General features: G+C 43.5%; 1 protein-coding gene across 6 annotated transcripts; it reads left to right on the top strand.

Moving 5' to 3' along the window:
* Positions 1-364: 364 nt before the first annotated feature.
* Positions 365-17563, top strand: LOC105940002 (zinc finger protein 821). 6 transcript variants are annotated; one of them, XM_021308546.2, is made up of 6 exons: positions 365-462; positions 10176-10310; positions 10453-10571; positions 12975-13073; positions 13823-13989; positions 16329-17563. In XM_021308546.2, the coding sequence occupies exons 1-6, from the start codon at positions 459-461 to the stop codon at positions 17305-17307; spliced, it is 1503 nt and encodes a 500-aa protein (XP_021164221.2). In that variant the 5' UTR covers positions 365-458; the 3' UTR covers positions 17308-17563. The 6 variants fall into 6 exon arrangements, with proteins under 6 accessions (XP_021164221.2, XP_035992269.1, XP_035992267.1 ...); XM_036136376.1 differs by having other exon boundaries at positions 10433-10571; XM_036136374.1 differs by lacking the exon at positions 365-462 and adding an exon at positions 1577-2177 and having other exon boundaries at positions 10456-10571.
* The last annotated feature ends 4333 nt before the right edge of the window (positions 17564-21896 follow it).

The following is a 21896-nucleotide window of genomic DNA, read 5'->3' as shown; positions in this document are numbered from 1 at the left end:
ACTCTTTTTTTTCTCCATTTCTCATTTTAGGAATATTATTTTAGACATGTTCAACAAAAATTACCTGTCCAGTGTGTACCCTGCCTCTCGCCCATTGAATGTTAGAGATGGGCACCAGCACCCCTCGCAACCCCATGATCGTGACAAGCGTGACGGAAAATGGATGGATGGATGGATGGATGGATGGATGGATGGATGGATGGATGGATGGATGCTCAACAAAATGACATAAAAATAAAAGTTTGACGGTCAGGAATGCAGTTCTTATAACCATTTAAAGCGCTGATGCAGTGGCCGTGTTTCGATTAAGTGCTAATACGGCTTGCCACACCCGACGCTCAGCCCAAGTTAAAGCATACAGTAACGTTAGCTTGGACTAAAGCTTGGACCAGAGGAGCCCATCACAATCTGCATCTGACCTAGAATCTCACCTGATATGCCAGTGTTTGCTGCACGCCATGGGTAATAGCTCAGTTATATATTTATTATAACGGGAAATGTGTCTGGGTGGTCGCTCCTAACATGTTTCCATAATTTTCTTTTTTTTTGCTCTGTAAGCTTGGTGGGCTCCATCGTTGTTGCATTGAAATGAAGGGGGCTGACAGATTTCGTCTTGTGAGCGCCGAGCGAGCTGTCGTCGACCCGTTTTCGCTCTTGGATTTAACGTCACTTTAAGCTTTGCGGGGAGGCGTTTCGTGCATCGCTTGGTACGAATTTCGCGCATTTCGTGATGCGATGAGCTTATTTTGTTGAGATGGCATATTTTTTTCGCTTAACCTTGCGGAGGAGTACGTTTTTGACCGTGTGTCAGAGTCGTGGTGCGGTCAGTTTACTCGTGGCATTCAGTGATGACGACGACATGCGCTGCTATGACATTGGTGTGTAGCACCACCCAGTGTTGTTACTGCGCTATTCAGGAAATTGTTCTGTAGGCTTGTAATGGACTGTCGCTTTGTGGTCAGAAGTCAAAGAAAACAGGCAGAACGCTGTTACTTCAACTTGATTAATAATAATACTCCCAAAAATATAGAATTTCCTTAAAATAATCTCCAGGTAATAACGAGTATTATCAAAATAAATTGGGGCGCATTTGCCCATTTTTTAAAATTGAATACTAATCCTTGGCTACTTATTAGTATCAATTACATCCTGTGACTTTTTATTTTTTATTTATTATATATATATATATATTTTTTTTTTTTTTTGAGACGTCTGAACAAAAAGTTGTCAGTTTGTACGCATTGAAATGCTTACAAACGTGCTTTGAGGACGTGAAATCAATCATAAAATCAAAGTATTAGTTAATAATTTTTTTTTTTTAAAAAGAATCTGCCAGTAAAACTTTTTTTCTTCAATATCGTTTTCCGAATAATCCCTCTTTGCCAGATACGCAATGATTTCCTTTTTAAATTGCATTTTTTTCTGTCCACCAGAGGGCGCTAACATGCTTTTCTGGACATCAGACGTCCTCATAAATGTATAATTTATTTTCTCCTAATTTATCTAATTATTTAAAATCATTGAAGGAGACTTTAGAAAAACTGTAGATTTGACATCGCAGCGTCACTGTGGCTTACAAACTTATTCTTCATGATGTCAACTAATGAATCAATTTATTAATTTAAGGTTTTGACAGAGTGCATCTGAATCAGATAATCTGATGAATACTTAGAGGGGTGGCTCGGTAGACTAGTGTGTGTGGGTCATCTCAGCCTCAGCGTCAGAGCCTCGCCCGCCCCGACTACACGTCCCAGCATGCAGTTCGGCGCGCATTCAGAGATTTTACATACGGGATCAGCTGAGCTCCGGGGCTTCGCTCCTTGCGAGCTGCCAGCGGCTCAGGATCGGAGCAGCTCCGGGCGGCTCGCCGTCTGCCCGTCGTCCGGCTCGGCCGTTCTTTCCAACCCGGAAAAGTGGAACCTTTTTTTTAAATCCAACGCTGGAAAGGACCCTGACAGCTCCTCAAGCCCGCCGTGGATTGCTCTGGCTTCACGCCTCTGTGTAGCGCTTGCGCTTCTTCAGATGGAGCGGAGGACCTGGAGGAGGTTTCTCCCGTGATCTGCTCGGTTCGGAGTTCACCTGGACTGCAGGGAGCGCGTTAACCCCCCCATCCACCTCCTGCCAGGGGGGTGATACTATGTCCAGACGAAAACAGACCAACCCCTTCAAAGTTGACTGTAGGTATCACGGGTACTACCTTTTACTGCTTTAAGAGTCCCATTCCTCAAACCAGTCTTTTATTTATGTGTTGGAAGCTGGTATTTCAATTTGGCACGGCTCATGTTTTTAAGGTTTGCCATACAAAACTTTTCATTCTGCTCCGAATTTAATCAAGTCAATTGGAATCTATGAAATCAAAAACTGCAAAACAGTATCCACAGTTTTATTTTTATTATTATTTTTTTATTATTATTTAAACCCAGCCAGGGAATAAGTCATGAACAAGATGCATAAGATCAGAGTTAAAAACGTGGGAAGTGTTTAAGTCCCTATGGTAAAATGTAAGTTTCCTTCCCGTGACTTACATCAATGCAGATGCTCTCTGATAGTGATCACACTTTGATCCTTTCTGGTGCTGCACAGAGAATCACCCTTAGTACACGTTATCATATGTTTGTTTGTTTTAAACCATTGTTTCTATTTCTAAAGTCTTAGCATATGCACAGGTTTTCCAAAACTTGATCTTAAAAAGACAACTGCACGCCGGTTCTGGGCCATATTTAACACATGCAAATGTTTTTATCCTTCATGATGGAATAGCTGCTGAGTTGGGCGATAGGTGAGCACTATGAGGAAGTGAGCGGTGCATGCTCATAGTAAACCCGGGTCTGGGGGGCAGGTGGCTCACGCTGTCCGGATCTTCCTGTTTCATGCGTCAATAGAAGCACAGCTAAGAGTCTTTTTTTTAAAAGCCAATGCGTTCGCTGAAATGCAAAGAGAGGGGACACCTGTTGGAGCTTTGACACTATCTCAGTGACTCCGCATGCGTTTGGTGCAGCTCGCCAGTGTTTGCACAATATATTCAGTCAACATCATCATTGTAGTATCAGCGCGTGCAAAACTGCCATTGCAAAAAAAAAAAGTTTCAATGCAATGTTTTAGAGGCTTTAAGGTTTCAGGTGGCATGCATCAAAACGATGCTGGCCAATAATAGGGAGGGACGTCTGCGGTGACTGATGCCCACACCTAACATAGATCTTGTTGATCAAGATGCTGGTTCACGGGGAGATGGTGCTCATAAAAAAGAGTTGAGTCAGGAATATTTAGGTTAATTGAATCATTTATCAATAAAATGTTTATTAGTGTTTTTACTATTGTGGACCTTTATTAAACACACAGTAAATAGTTAAAGGGATTATTAGTTGTATCACAGAAGAGATCTTAAATTTATCATTAAAGTTCTGGATTATTGAAAATCTTGATTATTGAGTACTCAACACAAGGATTGGATTACCTTTTTTCTTCTTTTTTTTTTTTTTTTAGCTAAAGCAACAATTAAAACAAAAGTTCAGCTTCTCCTGCTCGTATGTATGGGGGGTTTGACCTTTGGTCTCTTCACACCTTTTTCATTTTAGACCATTAAGCAGTCAGGAACAACGGCCTGTTTAGAAAGTTTTACTCTCAGCAGTTTTTCTTTGTGCCAGTTTTTGCATCACACCGACTAAGTGATTGCTGTATAACCTCAGAGCACAGTGAAGGATTTTTTTACACAGATAATGCCTTTTAATAAATAGGATATGCAGTTGGCTGTCCCTGGATATGCATTACGTCTGGCCTCCAGCCAGGATTCCATTTCCTGGTCCACCTGCTGGTGCCTTAAAGAAGTTGCTCCCCACCGAAGAAGAAGATTGCCCCGTGTAATCTACTGAAGACAACCAACTTTTCTAAACATAGTTTGGTTCAAGTGGAGAAATCTATCTCACGTTTGCTCCTGCAGTAATACCCGAAGAGCCAATGAGGGCATATATCGGCAGAAAACACCATAGCGGGAGCCCGGAAACCGAAAGGATGGCCAGAAACATGTAGAAAGAGAGCTTTGGGTGTTCTTTTTTTATATATATTTATATATATATATATATATATATATATATATATATATATATATATATATATATATATATATATATATATATATATATATATATATATATATATATATTTAGCCATCATTTGTATTGTCAGACTTCAGATGCTGGGTGTTTTCAGCTTTCCTGTGGTTTGGCTGTTTTAAGCGGCAGAGAGCTGCCCATCGCTGAGAGGTTAGCGCAGACAGACTGACTGACAGTCTAGACAAGCGGGGAAGGAGACAGGCTGACAGACAGGCAGGGACACACACACACACACACACACACACACACGGTCGCATATAAACTCGGACACGCACACACAAAGGGAATCCCACGTTATGATTCAAGAGTGTATTGTGTGTGTAGATATCTTTGTTCTTGAATCTGATGAACAGTAGAATCCAGAAAAGCCAGTTTGGTTACTGCTAAATATGAAGACTCTATTGTCATTTGATGACTAAATCCCAGATCGACGTTTTGCATTATTTCAAACCAGGACCTTTATGCGGTTTTTTTTTTTTTTTTTTTCATATGAAATTGTTCTCTTAAGTTCTCTTACTGGTAATTCCCTAGAATAGAAAAAATAGACTAAAATAATCCTGTGTATTTTCCGGAGTGAGGGGAAAATTGCAGCGTGAAAACAGCGAGGTAATTGCTAAATAGAAGCACATAGATTAAAACATTCGAAACAAGATAAAATAAGTTAAAAGAAAAACTCGACCAAACGGAAGAAGTTTAAAAACTTTACAGAGACGAATCAAACGGAAAAGCGCATCCAAAAATCCAGAAATAATACAGCCATATTGTAATAATGTTATTTAAATATTGCACATTTCATACTGCAACGATCCGAGAATCTGTGCAAGAAAAACAGCTAAAAAAAAAAAAAGTTCTGCAGTAACTCTCGCAGGATGCAAAGGATTATACCAGGATATCCCAATGACAGTGTAGCCTGTAATCTTTGATTATTGATATCTAATGCCTTGCATGTTCTACTTTTCTTACGTTAACGAGGGGCATTTGGCCTTAACTTCAGGCGCTCAAAGAGCGTTCGTCTTTGTGGGGAGGCTCTTATCCCTCCATCTTCTGTGTGATATTGGGTCAGCAGATGAGAACCGATCTGATGTCTGGCCCAGCATCCTTGTTCCCCCCTCCTGTGTGTAGAAGACGTGGCCCCAGCACTTCCTGCACATTCAGACGGTGGGCTGTGTGACTTCATGTGTGCGCTTTCAAGGGGACGGGCGGCTGGAAAGCTGAAGGAGGGGCCTTTGAGAAAAAAAAAAAAAAAAAAGACCCCCATTGCTTGTTGTCTGAGTAGAGTTTTGGCATTTTGTCTTTTGTCTGTTTTGTTTAGCACGCCGGCCCTCCGCCACCCTGACCCCCCCACCCCACCCCACATCCCCAACACTACCGCCACCCACCCACCCACTCCCCTCTCTCTCTCTCTCTCTCTCTCTCAATGTTTTCTGTGTGTCTGTTGGCTGATGAGTTTGTCTCTTTGTCTGGATCCAGTCAGACACTGCGTCACCTCCTGCCTACAGACACACAGACTCGGAGATAACATCACAGTGGCACAGAGACAGGGGGAGGGAGGGAGGGGGCAAGGAGAGACAGATGTACAGACAGAGCTCCGGCAATGGGGTGGGAGAGGGGGGCCGGGGGGAGGAGGGGGGGATGGGTGCTTCTCACACATCAATCATTGGCTATGTGCCGAGAAGCTAGCTCGCTGTAGTAGTTCAATACTCAGACCCGCTCTGCCTCTGCCTAATGAATTCTCAGGCCCGTATGGGAACATGCCCAAACCGCCTTCACGTGCCAATTAAAGTTAGCCGGGGCGATGGAACAGTGACCTGAAGATTGAACTGGGTAGAAGGGAAGGTGCGCGATGAGGGGCTGCGGTTCGGTCTGTCAGTCTCAGGTACCCACCGTCTCCCATCCCTGCCCTGCGTTACTTCACTTATTTTGGAACAACGACTCAAACGAGGCAAATGCGAGGAGTCAAAATGCACCCTTGTGGGGGTCAAGTGTATAAAATATAAGTGGATGTTTCTTTTTTTTTTACCAAACTCTGCAACCATAAGCGCCTCCGCAGAGAAGAGATTGGCAACTGTGAGAGAGAAATAGGCCACATATGGGTTGCCATGACGGAGATGTGCCCCCCAACCCCTCCTCCCCCCCGTAGGCGATGGTATGGATGTGGAAGTAGTCGCTACATTTGAGCAGGAAAGACGGAGGGCGAGCCAGGCTGTTTTCGGCGCGTGGGCGGTGTGCGGAGAGAGAGACGTTGGAGAAACGCAGTTCGTGGCTCGGCGGAAAGCAGCAGAACGAGAGGCTGCCTTTCCTGGGGGACTGCAGCATCGCTGTCGGAGCAGCCAGCGTCTATTGGTGTGTGTGAAAACAGTGGGGGTTGGGGATGTAAATCAACTTAATGCTGATGCATAAATACGAGCGGGCTCTCTCCGCCCGACTTCGTGTCACGTTTCTTGCACCAAACGGTTCAAATGCAAACACCTTGGAAAAACGGACGAGACATTCCTCTACATCTTAAATCCAATTGTCAAGAGAAACTTTGTTTCCGTTGTTCGAGGTTTTATCAAAGTAAATAATTGTAACCTACGGAAGGCACTTTCAAACACAAGCAATGTGGTCGTGGGAAGAAGAAAAAAGTTTGACGTTCAGCACTGCAAAAATAGAACTAAGTACAATTTTCTTGAAATGAATGTATTTGCTCATGATTTGAGCGGGTAAATGAGATTTGCCAATGGAAAAAGATTTTTACACTTAAAATAGGAAAAATTCATCTCAATAATCTTTTTTCAAGTGCAGTATATCTAATTATCTTATATTTAGGGGTAGAAATACTCATTCCATTGGCAAATAATTTCATTTACCTGCTCAAATCAAGGGCAATTACATTCATTTCAAGAAAATTTTACTTATTTTTAGTTCTCTTTTTGCAGTTTGGTCTATAATGAGCAGAAAGTTGTGCTTTGTTTTTATTCTTATCTGTCTTAATAGGACTTTCTTCATCGGGATAGACTAGTTTTCCTCTTTAACAACTTGCGGTGTTCCACAAGGTTCAGAGCTGGGTACCTTATTGCTTTGGTTTTACGCCCTTCGATAGTTTTCTCTTAAGCTGCACCAGATGGACACACTATCTACATTAGCCCATTGTTTTACCGGGGTCAGGAAGTGGCTGTCCTGCAGTTTTTCTTGCTTTAAATGCCAACATGTTCCAGACGCTGATCTCTGCTCTTCCTGAATTACATTCTAGAAACAACCAGGGGAGTCTTTTGCTCCGCGGCCAGGACCGGTTGTATGAAATCTAGTAGTTAGTTGGTTCTTGCAGTACCTGGTTCACTGGTCTGCACAGATTTTCACACCTCCAAGCTGTTCAGAATGCAGCAGCCGCAATCCTCCAGTAAAAAAGCTCATATTGCACTGTTTTTTTAATTATTGTTATTTACACTGGCTTCCAGTTGAATTTAGAAATTGTACTAATTCTAAGCCCTAAGCTGCCATACTCTGAATTTTCTGCACCAGCTTGTAACCAAATATTTCCGTCCTTTCAGCCGGAGTCACCAAAGCTGTGGAAAAGCTTTTCCTGTTTTAATTTCCTGACTCTGTGGACCGGCTGAAAACGTTCTGGTTTTATCACACTTTTATCTACGAATTGTATGTCGAATTTATACAGTTTCTAGTTTAATTTTTACCTCCACTGTACAGTCCTCTGTATCTGGGAGGACACTTCATAAATTAACTGTACTTACTGATTGAGTTATAATGAAGAGGTGACATGCCAAAAACAATAACAGGCTAAGGTTGTGCGCTTGCGTTTGAACGAACAGGAAAAGGTGAAGCTGCATTAAAGCCAGTGCAAACGTTCCATTCATGTGCTCCTATCTGGTGTTGGTGTAACGTATAGTATGTCCATTCAAAAACGTAAAGTGCACCAAGGCCTACCAAGTCAAACCCCGACAGCAACCAGATAACAGAAAACCTTTGTGTTTTATTGTTATGCACATATTATTTAGGATAATATTTGATTGCCTGCTAAAGGTTTCAGAATGTTTTGGAGAAAGAAAAAAAAAATATCGGGAATCCAGAATCACTTCGACCGAGTTCTTCTAAATCTGTAAGAGATGTTTGTTGAACTTCACACCATTTAGCTGCAGGTTTGGGCTGAAGCGAGGTCGGAGCAGTAGACGAGCCGCCCTTTTAATACCGACCTCAGCAGCTGCTTCCTCTAAACTATTGAGCTTCTCTTTGCATTCAGCCAATATCCAAACTGTGCTGCTGCTGCTGCGGCGTTTGCCTCCTCCCCGTAAACACAGTTGCTCAAATATTAGACGTGAAGTGCCTCAAGGGAAACATCTGGTGTTTTTAACAGGATAGAATAATGTGGTGCAAACGAACAAAATGCACACGGATGTAATGATGGAATTGTAACATTTAAAGTAACGGTTGTTTTCCTTTGCGTGAAAAGCAGTTTTTGAAGATTAAAGAAGGTACCAACACACCAGGCAGGATTGCTTGGCCGGATACCGATTTTCCGGCCATGCAATCCCAAAAACAAACAAACATCCAGTTGTTTTTTTTGGCAATGAGTAAATGTTTTGTTGGTGTCTGGAAAATGAGCCCTTTCATAAACCTCCAGATTATTACATCACAATCTGCGGGCGCTGCCTCCCACCTAGAACCCCAGCCGAACTCAACTCCTCACCTAGGAAGGAAAAAAAAAAAGTAAAGGTTTATAAAGTAAAGTAAAGGTTTACATTTCTATTGTTGGTCCTCAATTGTGGAATAACCTGCCCCTTTACATAACACAGGCTCCTTCACTGCCCACTATTATTCTTTGGCACTTACCACTAGCGAGACTTCATTTTTAATTGGTTTTATTGTTTCTTTTAAGCGTTTTCACAAATTATCTTTTCATTTTATTTTTTTAATGGATGCGTTTTAGCTTGTAGCAATCTATAGCACTTTGTTGGCTGTTTTTAAGCGCTTTATAAATAAAGATGGTATGGTATAGTAACCTACTACAGCTTGTTTGCATAAAAGTCACAGAGCCATAAAAAGTAGGTGAAACTGGGGAGGTGAAATCTCATTATCTCCAAATGATTTTGTGCAAAAAAAAAAAAAACCCTGTAATGAACATGTTTTGTACAGACCTATCCTAAATGTTTGTAAGGAAGCATAATAGATCACCTTTGAACTAAAAAGAAATGCATCAGAGTTATTGGTTGATTTGTTTATAGACCGAAACCAGTGGGAGTTCTTAGTTTTGATGCCTTAACGATTGGGGGAAACGTCCCATTTTGGTCTTTGACCTGCTGATGGTGATTGAGTGATAATTGTCGCAACCTTTAAAAAAAAATACCTTTCAGTATGTGCTTCGTCGCCGTCGCTGCAGTAGATGTTTCAAGGAATCCCCCATAGAGAGCTTTATAATCTCAGCTATGTTCAGGAGCCCATATATGGCGTGGAAAAGGTTCATGTTTTATTGTGGTCTGCTTCATCTGCTACTGGGGAAGAAAAATGCTCACGCTGGCAACAGTTCACAGGTAAGCTGACCGGCTTTTACGCGTTTGAGCTGTAAAAGCCGGTCAGCTACATGTGAACTGATGATTGCTCCCTTTACACATTTGGAGTTGTTGAATTCATCAAATGAGGAGTTGCTGTGGTTGTTTTTGATTGTAAAATAATATGTTAATAATAAAATTATTGATGATATTTAAGGGGGTGCATTATTCTCTTTATAATAATGCCGGCTTGTACGCCTCAGAGTGCTTGATTTTTATTTATTTTTGGTACAAATTATGTTAAACGCTATTTTCTTTTTTTTTTAATTATCTTCCAAATACTAAAGCATGATAGACAGACCTTTTCTTCTGATGTCCAAGCACCGCAAATTCAAAAACGCCCTTTTTCTGCTGCGTGTCACATCTGTTTCCACTTGCTTGTAGAGGATCCAAAGTATTGGCCACGTTTGTTCTTCAATCACTTCTGCCTTTTTCTATAAGAGCTTCTTTAAGAAACTCGTTATCAATAAGAGACAATCTGAGCTCCACCATAACTTACCAGATTTCTGCTGCTCTGAATCTCCAGGGCCATTCCACACTTTGGGCTTATCGGGACTCAGGCACACCATTAACATGGATGGCAGGGATGAATTCAGCGAGGACGGCGAATGCTGCAACAACAACGACTCGCAGGAAGCCCAGGGACAGGACAGCCTCTCAGGTACGGGACGGGACGGTGGGGGGGGGGAAACGGACGGACTCCGCCGGGAACGTGCTCGGACCGAGGGGGTGTTAGTGAGAATAAGCCCTGCTCTGTGCTCTGTTGTCTGTCTGGATTGATAGGGCTGTGTTTGCCTCCATAGAAGAAAGTGATAGCGACCCCGACAACCACGGCGAAGACTCGTCCTCCAACGCCTCCGCCGACGACCACATGACCGCCAACAGAGCGCAGTGCCGCCTTCAAGGAGCGGGCGTCAAAGTGGTGAGTCGGCTGCGCTTTACTTAGCCTCTTTTATCACAACCGTTGTGTTGGTTTTTTTTTTTTACTCCTTGTTTTGAGTTTTCCCACACGTCAGACTGAGGCCTCGCAGAGCCCAACGAATGATAAGAATCTGCCAGAGTCTCTGTCTAGAGCTCGTTCTGAGCTATACGGCGGGACTTCACAGGAGGGAGTAGCAGCGTCGGTGCGGGCTGTGAAAGTGATAGACCTAGCAGCTGTGGCTTTTACTTTACGCATCCGCTGCACATGAGACGGGACTTTCTTTATACACTGATGCATTTGCACCTCCGGTGAAGATGCTTTAAAAAACCCTTGGGTAATTATTTATTTCCCTCTGATTGCATAAACTCACAGTTATGTAGAAAAGCCTCACTGGGACCGTTGATGGTAGCCCTCCTGTCGATACGTGGCCAACAGGACAGCCCTCAGTCTAACATTTCACTATTATGTTATTCCTCTCTGCACAATCTCTCTTGGTCCTCCAGAGTCATCGGCCCCCTTTAGTGCTTTCTTCCCTACAAGTCGCCCCACAGGTTGTTGTTGGGTTTTTTTTGCTGTGGCTGCACGGTGATTTCACTTTCTGTAAATTCCCATTTTCCTCAGTCCCCTGTTTCCTATCCGTTGTCTCAGCCCTCTTGTGATTTTTAGCATCTTGAGCACCATCATCTGACTCCGCTGTGAGTTTCTACTGCAAGGGAACTCCATCCAGCGTCACGACATCAACCTGCGAAGTGTAAACTCATGACACGAGGGAATAAATTAGATAACAACTAGTGGATTCCAGTCGTTTGAAATAACAATAACGAAACACACTGATATGGCGATGATGGTGTATCAGTAATAAATATTGCACAGTCCTGTGATTCAGATGTGGAGGTCAGATGGCCATGGAAGAAGGTTAATTTTGTGCTGGATGACCAATTTCTGTCTTAATTAGTAAATGCCACATGTAGGTTGAAAGGACGTTTGTTATGCGTCCTTAAAGATGTATATTTTTTAATTCAGGGGTGTCAAACTCATTTTGGTTTTGGTTTGGTTAATACAGCTTAATCTGATCTCAAGAGGGCCACATGAGTAAACTCATTGCAAGATTAAATAGAACTAATAAATGTGGACTTGTTGTTGATTTTTATATTAAGTTAATTTCACTTTTCCACAATATATTATGAATAACCTCAGCGTTTTTAGGAAAAGTATGTGCAGTTTCAACAATACTTTTACTCAGTTAAACATTTACTTGTGTATTATGCATAAGAACTAATCACAGTGATTGTACAATGTTGAAAAACATTTATTCACATTTTTTGGAACTTAAAAACACTGTCCTGCGTGACAAAATACATCAAACAGATAAAAATTAAGAAATGATTTGAATTTTTCCACACCTGAAGCTTAATCTGCTAATTAGAACACAGCGCCCCTCGTGGACAATATATGAACTGCAGATTTTCAATTAAACGAAGTACATGTTTTTTTCAATAATTGTTTTATCATTCTCTTCCTTTTATCTTGTCCACTTGTGAAAGTCAAATCTGATGAGCTCTTTGTCGCATCTTATTGCCACATTGCCAGACAGGACACTGGAAAAAAAAAAAATATATTTTTTTTTTTATAATGATAATGCATTTAGCCACAGGGCCGGACTAAATTGTTCAGCGCCGTATGTTTGACACCCCTGTTTTAATTGAAACCCAAAGCTCTCAGTCTGTGGCGTAGTGCTCTAACAGTGATCTGTGGAGATTTTCTCTTTATACGTCGTTACCAGGCATGCCAACAAATTAGCCGAGCGCCCGCAGTTAAAACTGCGAAGAGAAGCAGAGCATCTGGTTGCTCTGGGGAGTTTAACGGGACGTAAACATGCTGAAGTCTAACATCGGTTTATCTCTGATAGACACTGCTTTGAAAAGGTTTTATGTAATAGTGTATAATGGTGGTTTTGTTTGCCCAGATATTTGTAGGCAGACTGTATTTTTGAAGGTTTCTGAGCACTATAAAGTGTGAAAGCGCTGCTATCTACCACTATGTGTTTGTTGGGCGACCTTCTGTTTCCAAACGCTCTGTATTGCAGCTTGGGCATGAGTAACATCTGCGACAGCATCGTGTGGCCGATCAGTGACTCACTGACTTTTTGCACATACACTCAACACATCATCCTACACTTTCAGTCAGAAATAGCGTCTAGCGGCCACACGGGCCGTCGTTACGCTCAATGCAAACAAAGCACCCCCCTACATGATTAAAGGGGGAGTTTGGTCTTACACCTGAAGCATATTTAGGTTCCTGTGTGGATTTGCTTTGGCCCCACATTGTGACGCCCACCCAGACTATACAGGCTATTGCAATTAAATCTACTCCAAAAGACAGCCGTGCTTTTATTTTCCGCAGGAGAGTGACGACGGGGCTGACCACAGCAACAACTTTATCTGTCCTCTGTGCACGCTGGACTTCAGCAGCCCCGAGAGACTCATTTCTCATGTCTACCAGGTGAGAACAGTGTTCTTTTACCGGCTGTAAAGCATATTCTAAAACAGAAGCAGTTTATTTTTAGTACAAATGTGTTTTCATAATGTCCTGTAATCCGGTTGTTCACGTTACAGTCACCAAGTTAGGTTTTAATCTGAAGTAAATACACAGCAGTTACACAGTAATAATTATTCATGGCGTTATTATTAGAGTGACACGGATCAATCGGCCAGACATGCGTAGTTTCATTTCTGATCGGCTCTGATTGACTGATCAGCTGAAGAACATATAAAATGGATCAAAACCATGAGCTTCTGCCATTTAAACACATCAACCGACAGCATGAGCTTTCTTTCACTTTTCTATTTTTAAATAAAAATCAGATAAACGATAAGGGCAGATGCTTTGTTCAATGAACGACTTTCATGTTTTCCTTCATTCTTATGTCGGATTCAATGAAAAAAAAAAATCCCATTTGGTCAGATTCAGAGAAAACCGGAAACTGGTTTGTTTCAGGTACGAAGCACCTGAACTTAAACAGTAAAATGGGAAATAAAATCCCTCCCTTACAGTTTTACAGGGTGAATAGCGGTGTCATAATATGGCTATAAAGGTGGCTTCATTTCGCCTTCACGGTCTTCATTTAATCCAACCATGACGATTCTTTCCATCTGTACCTCCTTTCTAAATTTATAAGAGGAAAACGGGCGGTATTTGCCTTTTTAGTTTTTCCCGTTGACTTTATGTGTTTTCTTCTCCGTCTTTCCCAGCATACAAGCATGATGAGCAACGCCAAGAGCTTCGTGTGCCCAGTGTGTGGGCGAGCCCTGAGTTCTCCTGGCTCGCTCGGACGGCATCTTCTCATCCACTCCGAGGACCGCCTCTCCAACTGCGCCGTCTGTGGCGCACGCTTCACAGACACCAGCAACTTTAACAGGTTCAACCCAGCTTCTGCTGCTGATCCGCTCCTTTAATGCGTCTCGCCTTCATTTTTCTGGATGGCTGTTGTTTTGGATGCAATTTGGATTTGTTACTGGGATAGTATGTTTTTTTTTTTTTGTTTTTTTTATTCACACAACACATTAAACGCTATCTGTAAGCGTGCTGCGACACATCTATGGGCTATCTGCCAAAGCCGCATTGCCTCTGTCCTTCACGATGGTCAATTTCTTACTGGGCAGGGATGCGATGCGGAGCTAATATACCAAAAAGTTTCATGAAAACTAAACGACGCGTAGGTTTCCGGTTCAGCACATTGGAATAAATAAAGAATTTGTTGTTCGATGGAAGAGGAACCAGACTGTACAACATAAGGGATGAAAAAAAAAAAAAATGTAGTCTTGCAATGGCAGATCCATTGGAAATAAACTTGCATGTTGCTTAGCAACTACCATTAGCTTTTTTTTTTATTATTATTTAAAGGCTCGGCAAGGTCAGAATGCACAACATAGAGAGAGAGAGAAAGAGGGATAAATTATAAAACACAAAGAAAGGAAGAAAAGTAATGAAAATTATGAGCTGATTAGCAATTTCGAGCTACCAGACTGTTCTGACGGTCCAAATCATGTCAGATATATTCAGTTCCCCACAGTACGACGCGCCATAAGCGTTTTAAATCGTTGTAAGAATCTACTTTCCGAAAGGCTCCTCTGCGCCTAATATGGCCTCCTGGGCCTGTTTAGAAGCTGTTTTGTTGTTTGTTTCCATCGTGGGGGTCTGAAGCACCGGCATTTTCTTTAGATCAAGCTCTCCGGCTCAGACTGGCTCCTCCTCCGGCCACATTGCCGCTGCAGTCAGGGGTCAAAGGTCTCCATCCACTGCAACGGCGGAGTCCTGTGTGCAAATAAAGACAGTGAAATCACAAATACAGCATTCATTTTAGGTAGAATGGATTTTAAATGTCCTGCACCGATTACAGCCCGCTGCAGCTGCGTGTTCAAACTCCAGAACTCTAAACGATCAACAACCCAGGGTGCTTGTGATCGCGTTATCTGTATCTTAGAACATAAACGCTAAAAAAAAAAAAGTTAGCTGTACCCCTTAACTGCTTTAAAAATAAGGGCTGGATAGTGTTGCTCTCTGTGTCTCCGTGAAGAAAGCTGAAATCTGAAATCCTTCAAAGCTCAAACTCTGTCAAATACTGGCATATTCGGCACAGACAGTTGTGTCCAGATGTTGTGTTTGCAAACTAAACTACAGGGCTGCTGCCGCGTAATTTAGAGTTGTCAGTAAATATGACCGGCAGAAGAGGACATAATGAAATAAAAATGCTTGGGATATTCAGGCAGTGAGGAATCTTTATATCTCCTTTACCAGTTGCCGTCTCCTTGGAGGATTTCTACCTGATTTTGTCCTGGTTCCTATATTGAAAATGCAGGGCGGAGGACAAAAAACTGGCTCAGGAAACCAAACTTCCAGCGGAAATGCACATTTATGGTAGAATGCAGCCGATTAGAGTACTACAGCTGTCTACTCGTGTTTGAGCCGGACGTGGGAAGGCCGCGTGGATTTTAGGGAGACTTTAAACGAGCAGGAAGCCGTTTGTGGAACATTTCAAGGCAGACAAGCTTCATGGTCAATCTCTTTAGTTTGCTAGAATGTTTTCTGAGGCCGGCTGATCAACTCAAAATAAACCCAGGTTAACAGAATTGGCTTTTAATTTCTTTAAGGCGCCTTTTAAAATCTATTTATGTGAGATTCTGCTGTTAAAAACCTTCCCCAAACTGTACAGATGTTTTTTGTTGTTGTTGTTGTTGTCAGAATGCATGTTTTAGTGAAATAAATACACCGCTGGCTGGAATCTGAAAAATGAAGCAAAAAAAAAAGATGTAGGGCAGGTGTGAGATTACAGACTGCATGTATAACGCTGTTGTTACTCTCTTTTACTCTTTGGTATCTTTTATTTGTGACGCGGTGTTTAGGAAATAGAGAAGAAAAAGAAAGAAAAGAAAAAAAAAAGAGAAAAAAAAAAAAAAGAAAATAGAGAAGAAGGAAACATCTTTTGGTCCCAGTTGTGCATCCAAATCCGGTAAATTGCAGCAGTTTTGCTAAAATTGACCATAATATAAAATTATCACAAAAAGCAACACGAAAACTAAAAAAAAAAGCAGAAAAGAAATCTACAGCTGAAGTTTAAAGCGGAGCTTACTTTGCAGAGGTTTAAGTTGTGAATCAGTGAAGAAACCTTCAGGAAAGGACAAGTGTTGGTGTTGAGGCAGCATAAGGATGAAGTCACAGATCTGGATCAGACGTCTCATTTCTGTGTCTTAATTCCAGGGAAAAGCTAAAAGATGTCCTCGACACGACCAGGATGGACGTCGCCGGTGGAAGGGATTCCTGCTCCATGTCCCAGTCCCTCTCCAGCAGCCCCATGAGCAGCCCGGGCTCCAGCACGCACTCCTGCCACGGACCGGGCCCCGGCCCCGGCCCCAGCTCCTGCCAGGGCCCGCACCCGTGTCAGGCTGCCGACCCCGCCCCCGGCCTCTGTCACAGCCACCGCTCCTGCCAGGCCTCCAGCCACATCCCAACCCAGTGCCACGGACCCAGACCGTGTCACGGGTCAGGCCCCGCATGTGGACCGTGCACGGGGTCCGACCAGGGGCCCTCCTTCCCCTCGCTGCCCGACGGGCTCCTGTCCGAAGGCCCGTCGCTCGCGTCCATCCCCGACGCCCTGAACTCCTCCTCTTCGGCGCTTCCTCCCATCCCCGACATCCTGAACCCGATGCCCGTGTACCCCGCCGGCGTGCTGCTGGTGTGCAACAGCTGCGTGGCCTACCAGCAGCTGGCGGAGGAGCAGTCCCCCATGCGGAAGTGGGCCCTGCGCCGCAAGAACGAGCCCCTGGAGGCGCGGCTGCAGCGCCTGGAGCGCGAGCGCACGGCGAAGAAGAACAAGCGCGCGTGCGAGACGGACGAGGAGCGGGAGCTGAGGCGGCTGCGGGACCGCGAGGCCAAGCGCATGCAGCGGATGCAGGAGACGGAGGAGCAGAGGGCGCGGCGGCTGCAGAGGGACCGCGAGGCCATGCGCCTGAAGCGGGCCAACGAGACGCCGGAGAAGAGGCAGGCCCGGCTGATCCGCGAGAGGGAGGCCAAGCGCATCAAGCGGCGGCTGGAGAAGATCGACCCCGCCCTCAGGACGCAGATCGAGCACGACCCCGCCGCCATGGCCGCCCTGACGGCAGACATGAGCCTCTTTCAGTTCCCCTGCCCCATGCCCGTCCCTTCCATGGACAACGGCCTCTTCATGAAGCTGCCGTAACGGCGCTCTCCTTTTTACAAACGCTCCCTGACCTGTGCCATCAGGCTGCCGTGATCACAGCAAACCATCTCACTTCTAATTTATTGCCGTCTATAAAACCCTGGGAACAGGGTTGAGAATGTTTCCTACTCTTAAGAGCATGTCGTGAAGAGATTTCTCTGTAGTTGGGTGGACTCTCAGATTTAGCAGTAATTTCTTAGTGGGAGCAGCTACTCTTGCTTCGAAAAGGGAGACAAAAAAAAAAAAAAAAAAAAAAGTCATTTGCACATGGATCCTCAGTGAGGGGAGTGGGGACCCTGTAGCTGCAGAACTCTCCGGTCCTCCCAGCCCAGTAAACCTGGACCCGCCGGTAGCTCCGCCTCTCTCTCTCTCTCTCTCTGTCTCTCTCTCTCTCTTTCTCTCTCTCTGTCTCTCTCTCTCTCTCCAAGCTGCTACCGTGGGACGGTCATGTCCAGACTACTACCTCATCCGGCGCCATGGAGGGGCGCGCTCTGTCCTGTGGCCTCCTGCGCTCCAGCTCCAAGCTTCCAAAGCTACACACGTACTGTACAATACTACAGAAGATGCAGGTTGTTTATCCCCACACTTTTGTTCTCATCTTCCTCATCGTGGCCCTTTTTTTTAATAGGACACGTGCGTTCCTCGGTGTCAGATAAACTCTGAATGTTTGTCCAGTTGCAAAGCATTCCCATCATCTTAATTTCTATACTTTTTTTTTTTTTTTTAATACTGTAATTTATTGTTTTTTGTTCTGTTACGGAGCCTTTCGCGGCTCCTGGAAAACTCTCAGTCTCTGCTGCTGTTATTGTACTGTACATTACATTATTTACCTCTGATATATTCTGGGTTCGTTACGCGGTGAAATGGAAAAAAAAAAAAAAAAGAAAAGAAGAAAACACCCATCGTGTTACCCGTTAACCTCAGAACTTGTCACATTTACTTGAATCCTGTCTGCGAAGATCCATTTTGTGTTCATGCTAACGAGTAGACAGCTACGTGTTGCCGTCAGTGTTGTACAGAGACCTGTTTGGTGCAATTTCTGTAGCATTCACGTTCTTTGTGAGTCTGCAGCACTTTTTTGTTTTTAATACCACTTAAATATACATATATATATATATATATATATATATATATATATATATATATATATATATATATATATATATATATATATATATATATATACTGGAGAAAGAGATGATCAAGTCACATAAGAGGGGGAAATAATTTACAGGTACGTCTGAAATAAATTAGAACATCATCTGAAGGTTCGTTTGTTTCGGTAATCTAATTCAAAAAGGTAATAGATTCATCAAACACAGAGTGATGCGCTTCAAACTTGGTTTTTTTTTCTGTTCATTTTGAGGATTAAAGTGAGATTTAAATGATTAATCAGCTAAAACGGACAGCCTTCTAAGAGGTGTGTCCGTTTTTTCGGTGCAGGACAGGCGTTTAAGACTTGGCCGGGGCTCCTTTAGCTTAATTACCGTAGGGTGGCATGGGAACAGCAGCCGGCGGCTCTGCTGAGGCGGCAAACCCAGCTTGTCTGCATTGTTGGCTCAGGTTCTCCTGAGTGCAGGCAGGTGCCACGTCCTGCTGGAAAAGTCAAATCAGCAGGACGTTTGTCGGCTGACAGAAGGTACGCAGGCCTCCTCATACGCCACACTGGACCTCAACGAACTTGGATTCTGTGCCTCTTCCCTCTTCCTCTATACAGGGAGACCTTGCTTTCTAACTTAAATGCAAAGTTTCCTTTCCTCAAAAATGTTTATGATTTGGTCATTTTTCTCCTTGGCCCACATAAGCGGCCTTTCTGGTTGTCCAGAAATGGCCTAACACGAGGAATACACGTTTTATCCCTTGTAGCTCTGTCTGAAGCATTAGTCTCAGCCACAGTTCACACCTTTTATTGGTCATTACACATACAAGGCACATCCATCCATCCATCCATTTTCTAACACGTCTATCTCTTGTGGGGTAGCGAGGGGTGTTGGTGCCTATCTCCAGCTGTCAATGGGCGAGAGGCGGGGTACACCCTGGACAGGTCGCCAGTCCATCGCCAGACATACAAAATACATACAATGAAATTTAGAAATAGATCAGATGGATGGTTAGCCTGGATCTCCCCGGAAAAAATCTTGAATGAGCTTTGCTTCACAATCCTCTCAAGACTGTGGCTATCATTTGTTGTTTGGTCACTTTTTTTTTTTTACTATAGTTTTTCCTTCCACTCAACTTTCCCTTATAGTGTTTCAATACAGCAGTCAGCTTCTTAAGCAACAACCTCTTGTGATATCGAAATAATTAATAAAAAAAAAAGATAACACTTGATATACATCACTCTGTGTTTAATGAACAGACGTTTCTGAAATAAACGAGCTTTTGTCGGTGATTGTCTAATTAACCGAGCTACACCTGTATAATGCATTCCACTCATTTGTCACTTAGCACTGAGGCTTTTCTTTTATTTCCAGGTTTTTTTTTTTATATATATATATATTAATTATTCTCATTCCAACACATAGTATTTATGCAACACGATACTTTTGTTTTCTCGTCAAAGTGTTTTGCCGTATCGTGCTGTTATAAATCGTCACACTTACTTCAGAGGCCAAGTGTGCATTGTCCCCCCCCCCCGTGGTTCACTGCTGTACGGTTACCTCCACGTTTCTTGGTTTCTCCTCTCCAGATGCAAAACTTTTCGTTGTCAAACGAGCAGTTTCCGCCTCTCCTGGCAGTGTTTGTGTTTGAGTCACTCCTAGAAGAAGCCCCCTGCCCCGCCCCACCCCACCCCACCCCACCCTGCCCCGCCCTGTGAACCTGAGGAGAACGTGAGAGACGGGTGCAGATCTGGACCTTTTGGTCTCCGGCTCAGAGGCTTTACTAGGAGTGCATCAAACTTCTATGCAACAGATTTATTACTTGTGAGGGGAACCAACTTCACTTTTCAATGAAACTATGCAGAGCGCAACTTCAACCTGAGTTTGCCCCCCCCCCCCCCCCCCCCCCCTCCACCCGTCCCCCGCTGGGGGACAACGAAAGCGTCTTTCTTTCCGTCTCTTCAAGTGTTTAAACAAAAAAACAAAAAACTCGGCTTCTCAGGCAGTTTTAACTCAGCGGGGTGGGGCTCCGAGCCCAGAAAGTCATCCCGGTCCTTTTTAAGAACAACTTTTCCACATCATGTTTTGGGGAAGAGTCCATTACGCCGGTTGTATTTTCCAAGTTCAGCACATTACAGCGACGCGGCCTCGCTGCCGTCCCGTTCACGACGTTCTCTGCTGAGAGCGAAGGCTTCAGACTTGGTCTCTCAGCCTATGAATACTGGGTATTCTCCAGGGTGGCGCTCTGAAACTGCTGGGGGGGCCACACCGCGGCGCGGCGGACAGAAAGCGGCCTGCGGCACCAGCTCTGCGGACTCTGGGGTGTCGTTTAGTCCTTTTTGGAGCAGCACCCTCACTTTGGCTTTAGGTTAATACTGCATGTCCCTGAAAAACTGCACTTGTACTAGAGTTGTTCTGTATGAGCCTGTATTCTGTTCGGTTTTGCCTGCTTGTTTGTTTTTTCTTTTTTTCTTTTTTTTTTCTTTTTTAACCGTTTGATTCAAAACGACGTTTAAAAAGATGGCCTTTTGATATTAATGCTATCAGGACTTTCTCTCAATGTCCATGTTTACAAAATGCGTGTCTCTGAAAAAGGCCAAATGAATGAGCTGAACTGCGAGCAGCAACATGCCTGGTTGTCATATCGATGCATTCTGGCTGGACGGCCCTTTGGGGGGACGCCGTCCCCGCTTACTGACTGAAAAGATGTACAGACCATAATGAAACCTGGTGAAGAATGTGGAAATAAACATCGAGTTTATTACAAAGCTGCCGTTTACTTTCTTCTTCTTTCCCCCCCATCCGCTCGTATATCACTATTCTGGGAAGCCAGAGATCAGTCCTCTCCAATACTTTTCATCACACATTAACATGCTTTAGGTCCTGGTATTTTAATTTAAGAACATTTTACTGCTTTGGTGTTATAGAGCAAATGGTAAACTCTACCAGTAGCAAAATTATGCCTGTTATCGCTGATTATGTCCTCTTTTAATTTCCCACCAATTTGTATTTCTTATTTAAGGTAATGTAGCTTTAAAACCACTATACTTATACATTTGAGATTTCTTTTATTTATTTTTGGCCTACCCACAAATTAGTCACATTTATTTGTTTAGCACATTTCAGCAGGATTAAAGCGCTTTAATCATGAAAAGATCATAAACACATCAAAACGGTCACCGGTTGTGAGACCCGTAAATTTTATTTAGTGAAAAAACATCAAGACTTATCAAATATGTCGATTATGTTCAATGTTCTTGTTATCATGGGTCAAAAACATCTCTAAACAGGTGGGGTTTCAGTCCTGATTTAAAGGAACTCGGCTCATTTGCAGTTTTCTGGAAGTTGGCTCCAAATTTATGGAGCATAGAAGCTGAATGCTGCTTCTCCATGTTCGGTTCTGGTTCTGGGTTTGCAAAGCAGACCAGAACCAGAAGGCCTGAGTAATGCACAGAGTATTTTGAATGAACAGTCCTCTTTGTGCATGCG

This window comes from Fundulus heteroclitus, chromosome 4, assembly GCF_011125445.2.
Source record: "Fundulus heteroclitus isolate FHET01 chromosome 4, MU-UCD_Fhet_4.1, whole genome shotgun sequence".
Lineage (NCBI taxonomy): Eukaryota > Metazoa > Chordata > Actinopteri > Cyprinodontiformes > Fundulidae > Fundulus > Fundulus heteroclitus.
The sequence above is the reverse complement of the archived record's forward strand: the minus strand, read 5'-3'. Positions and strand labels throughout refer to the sequence as shown.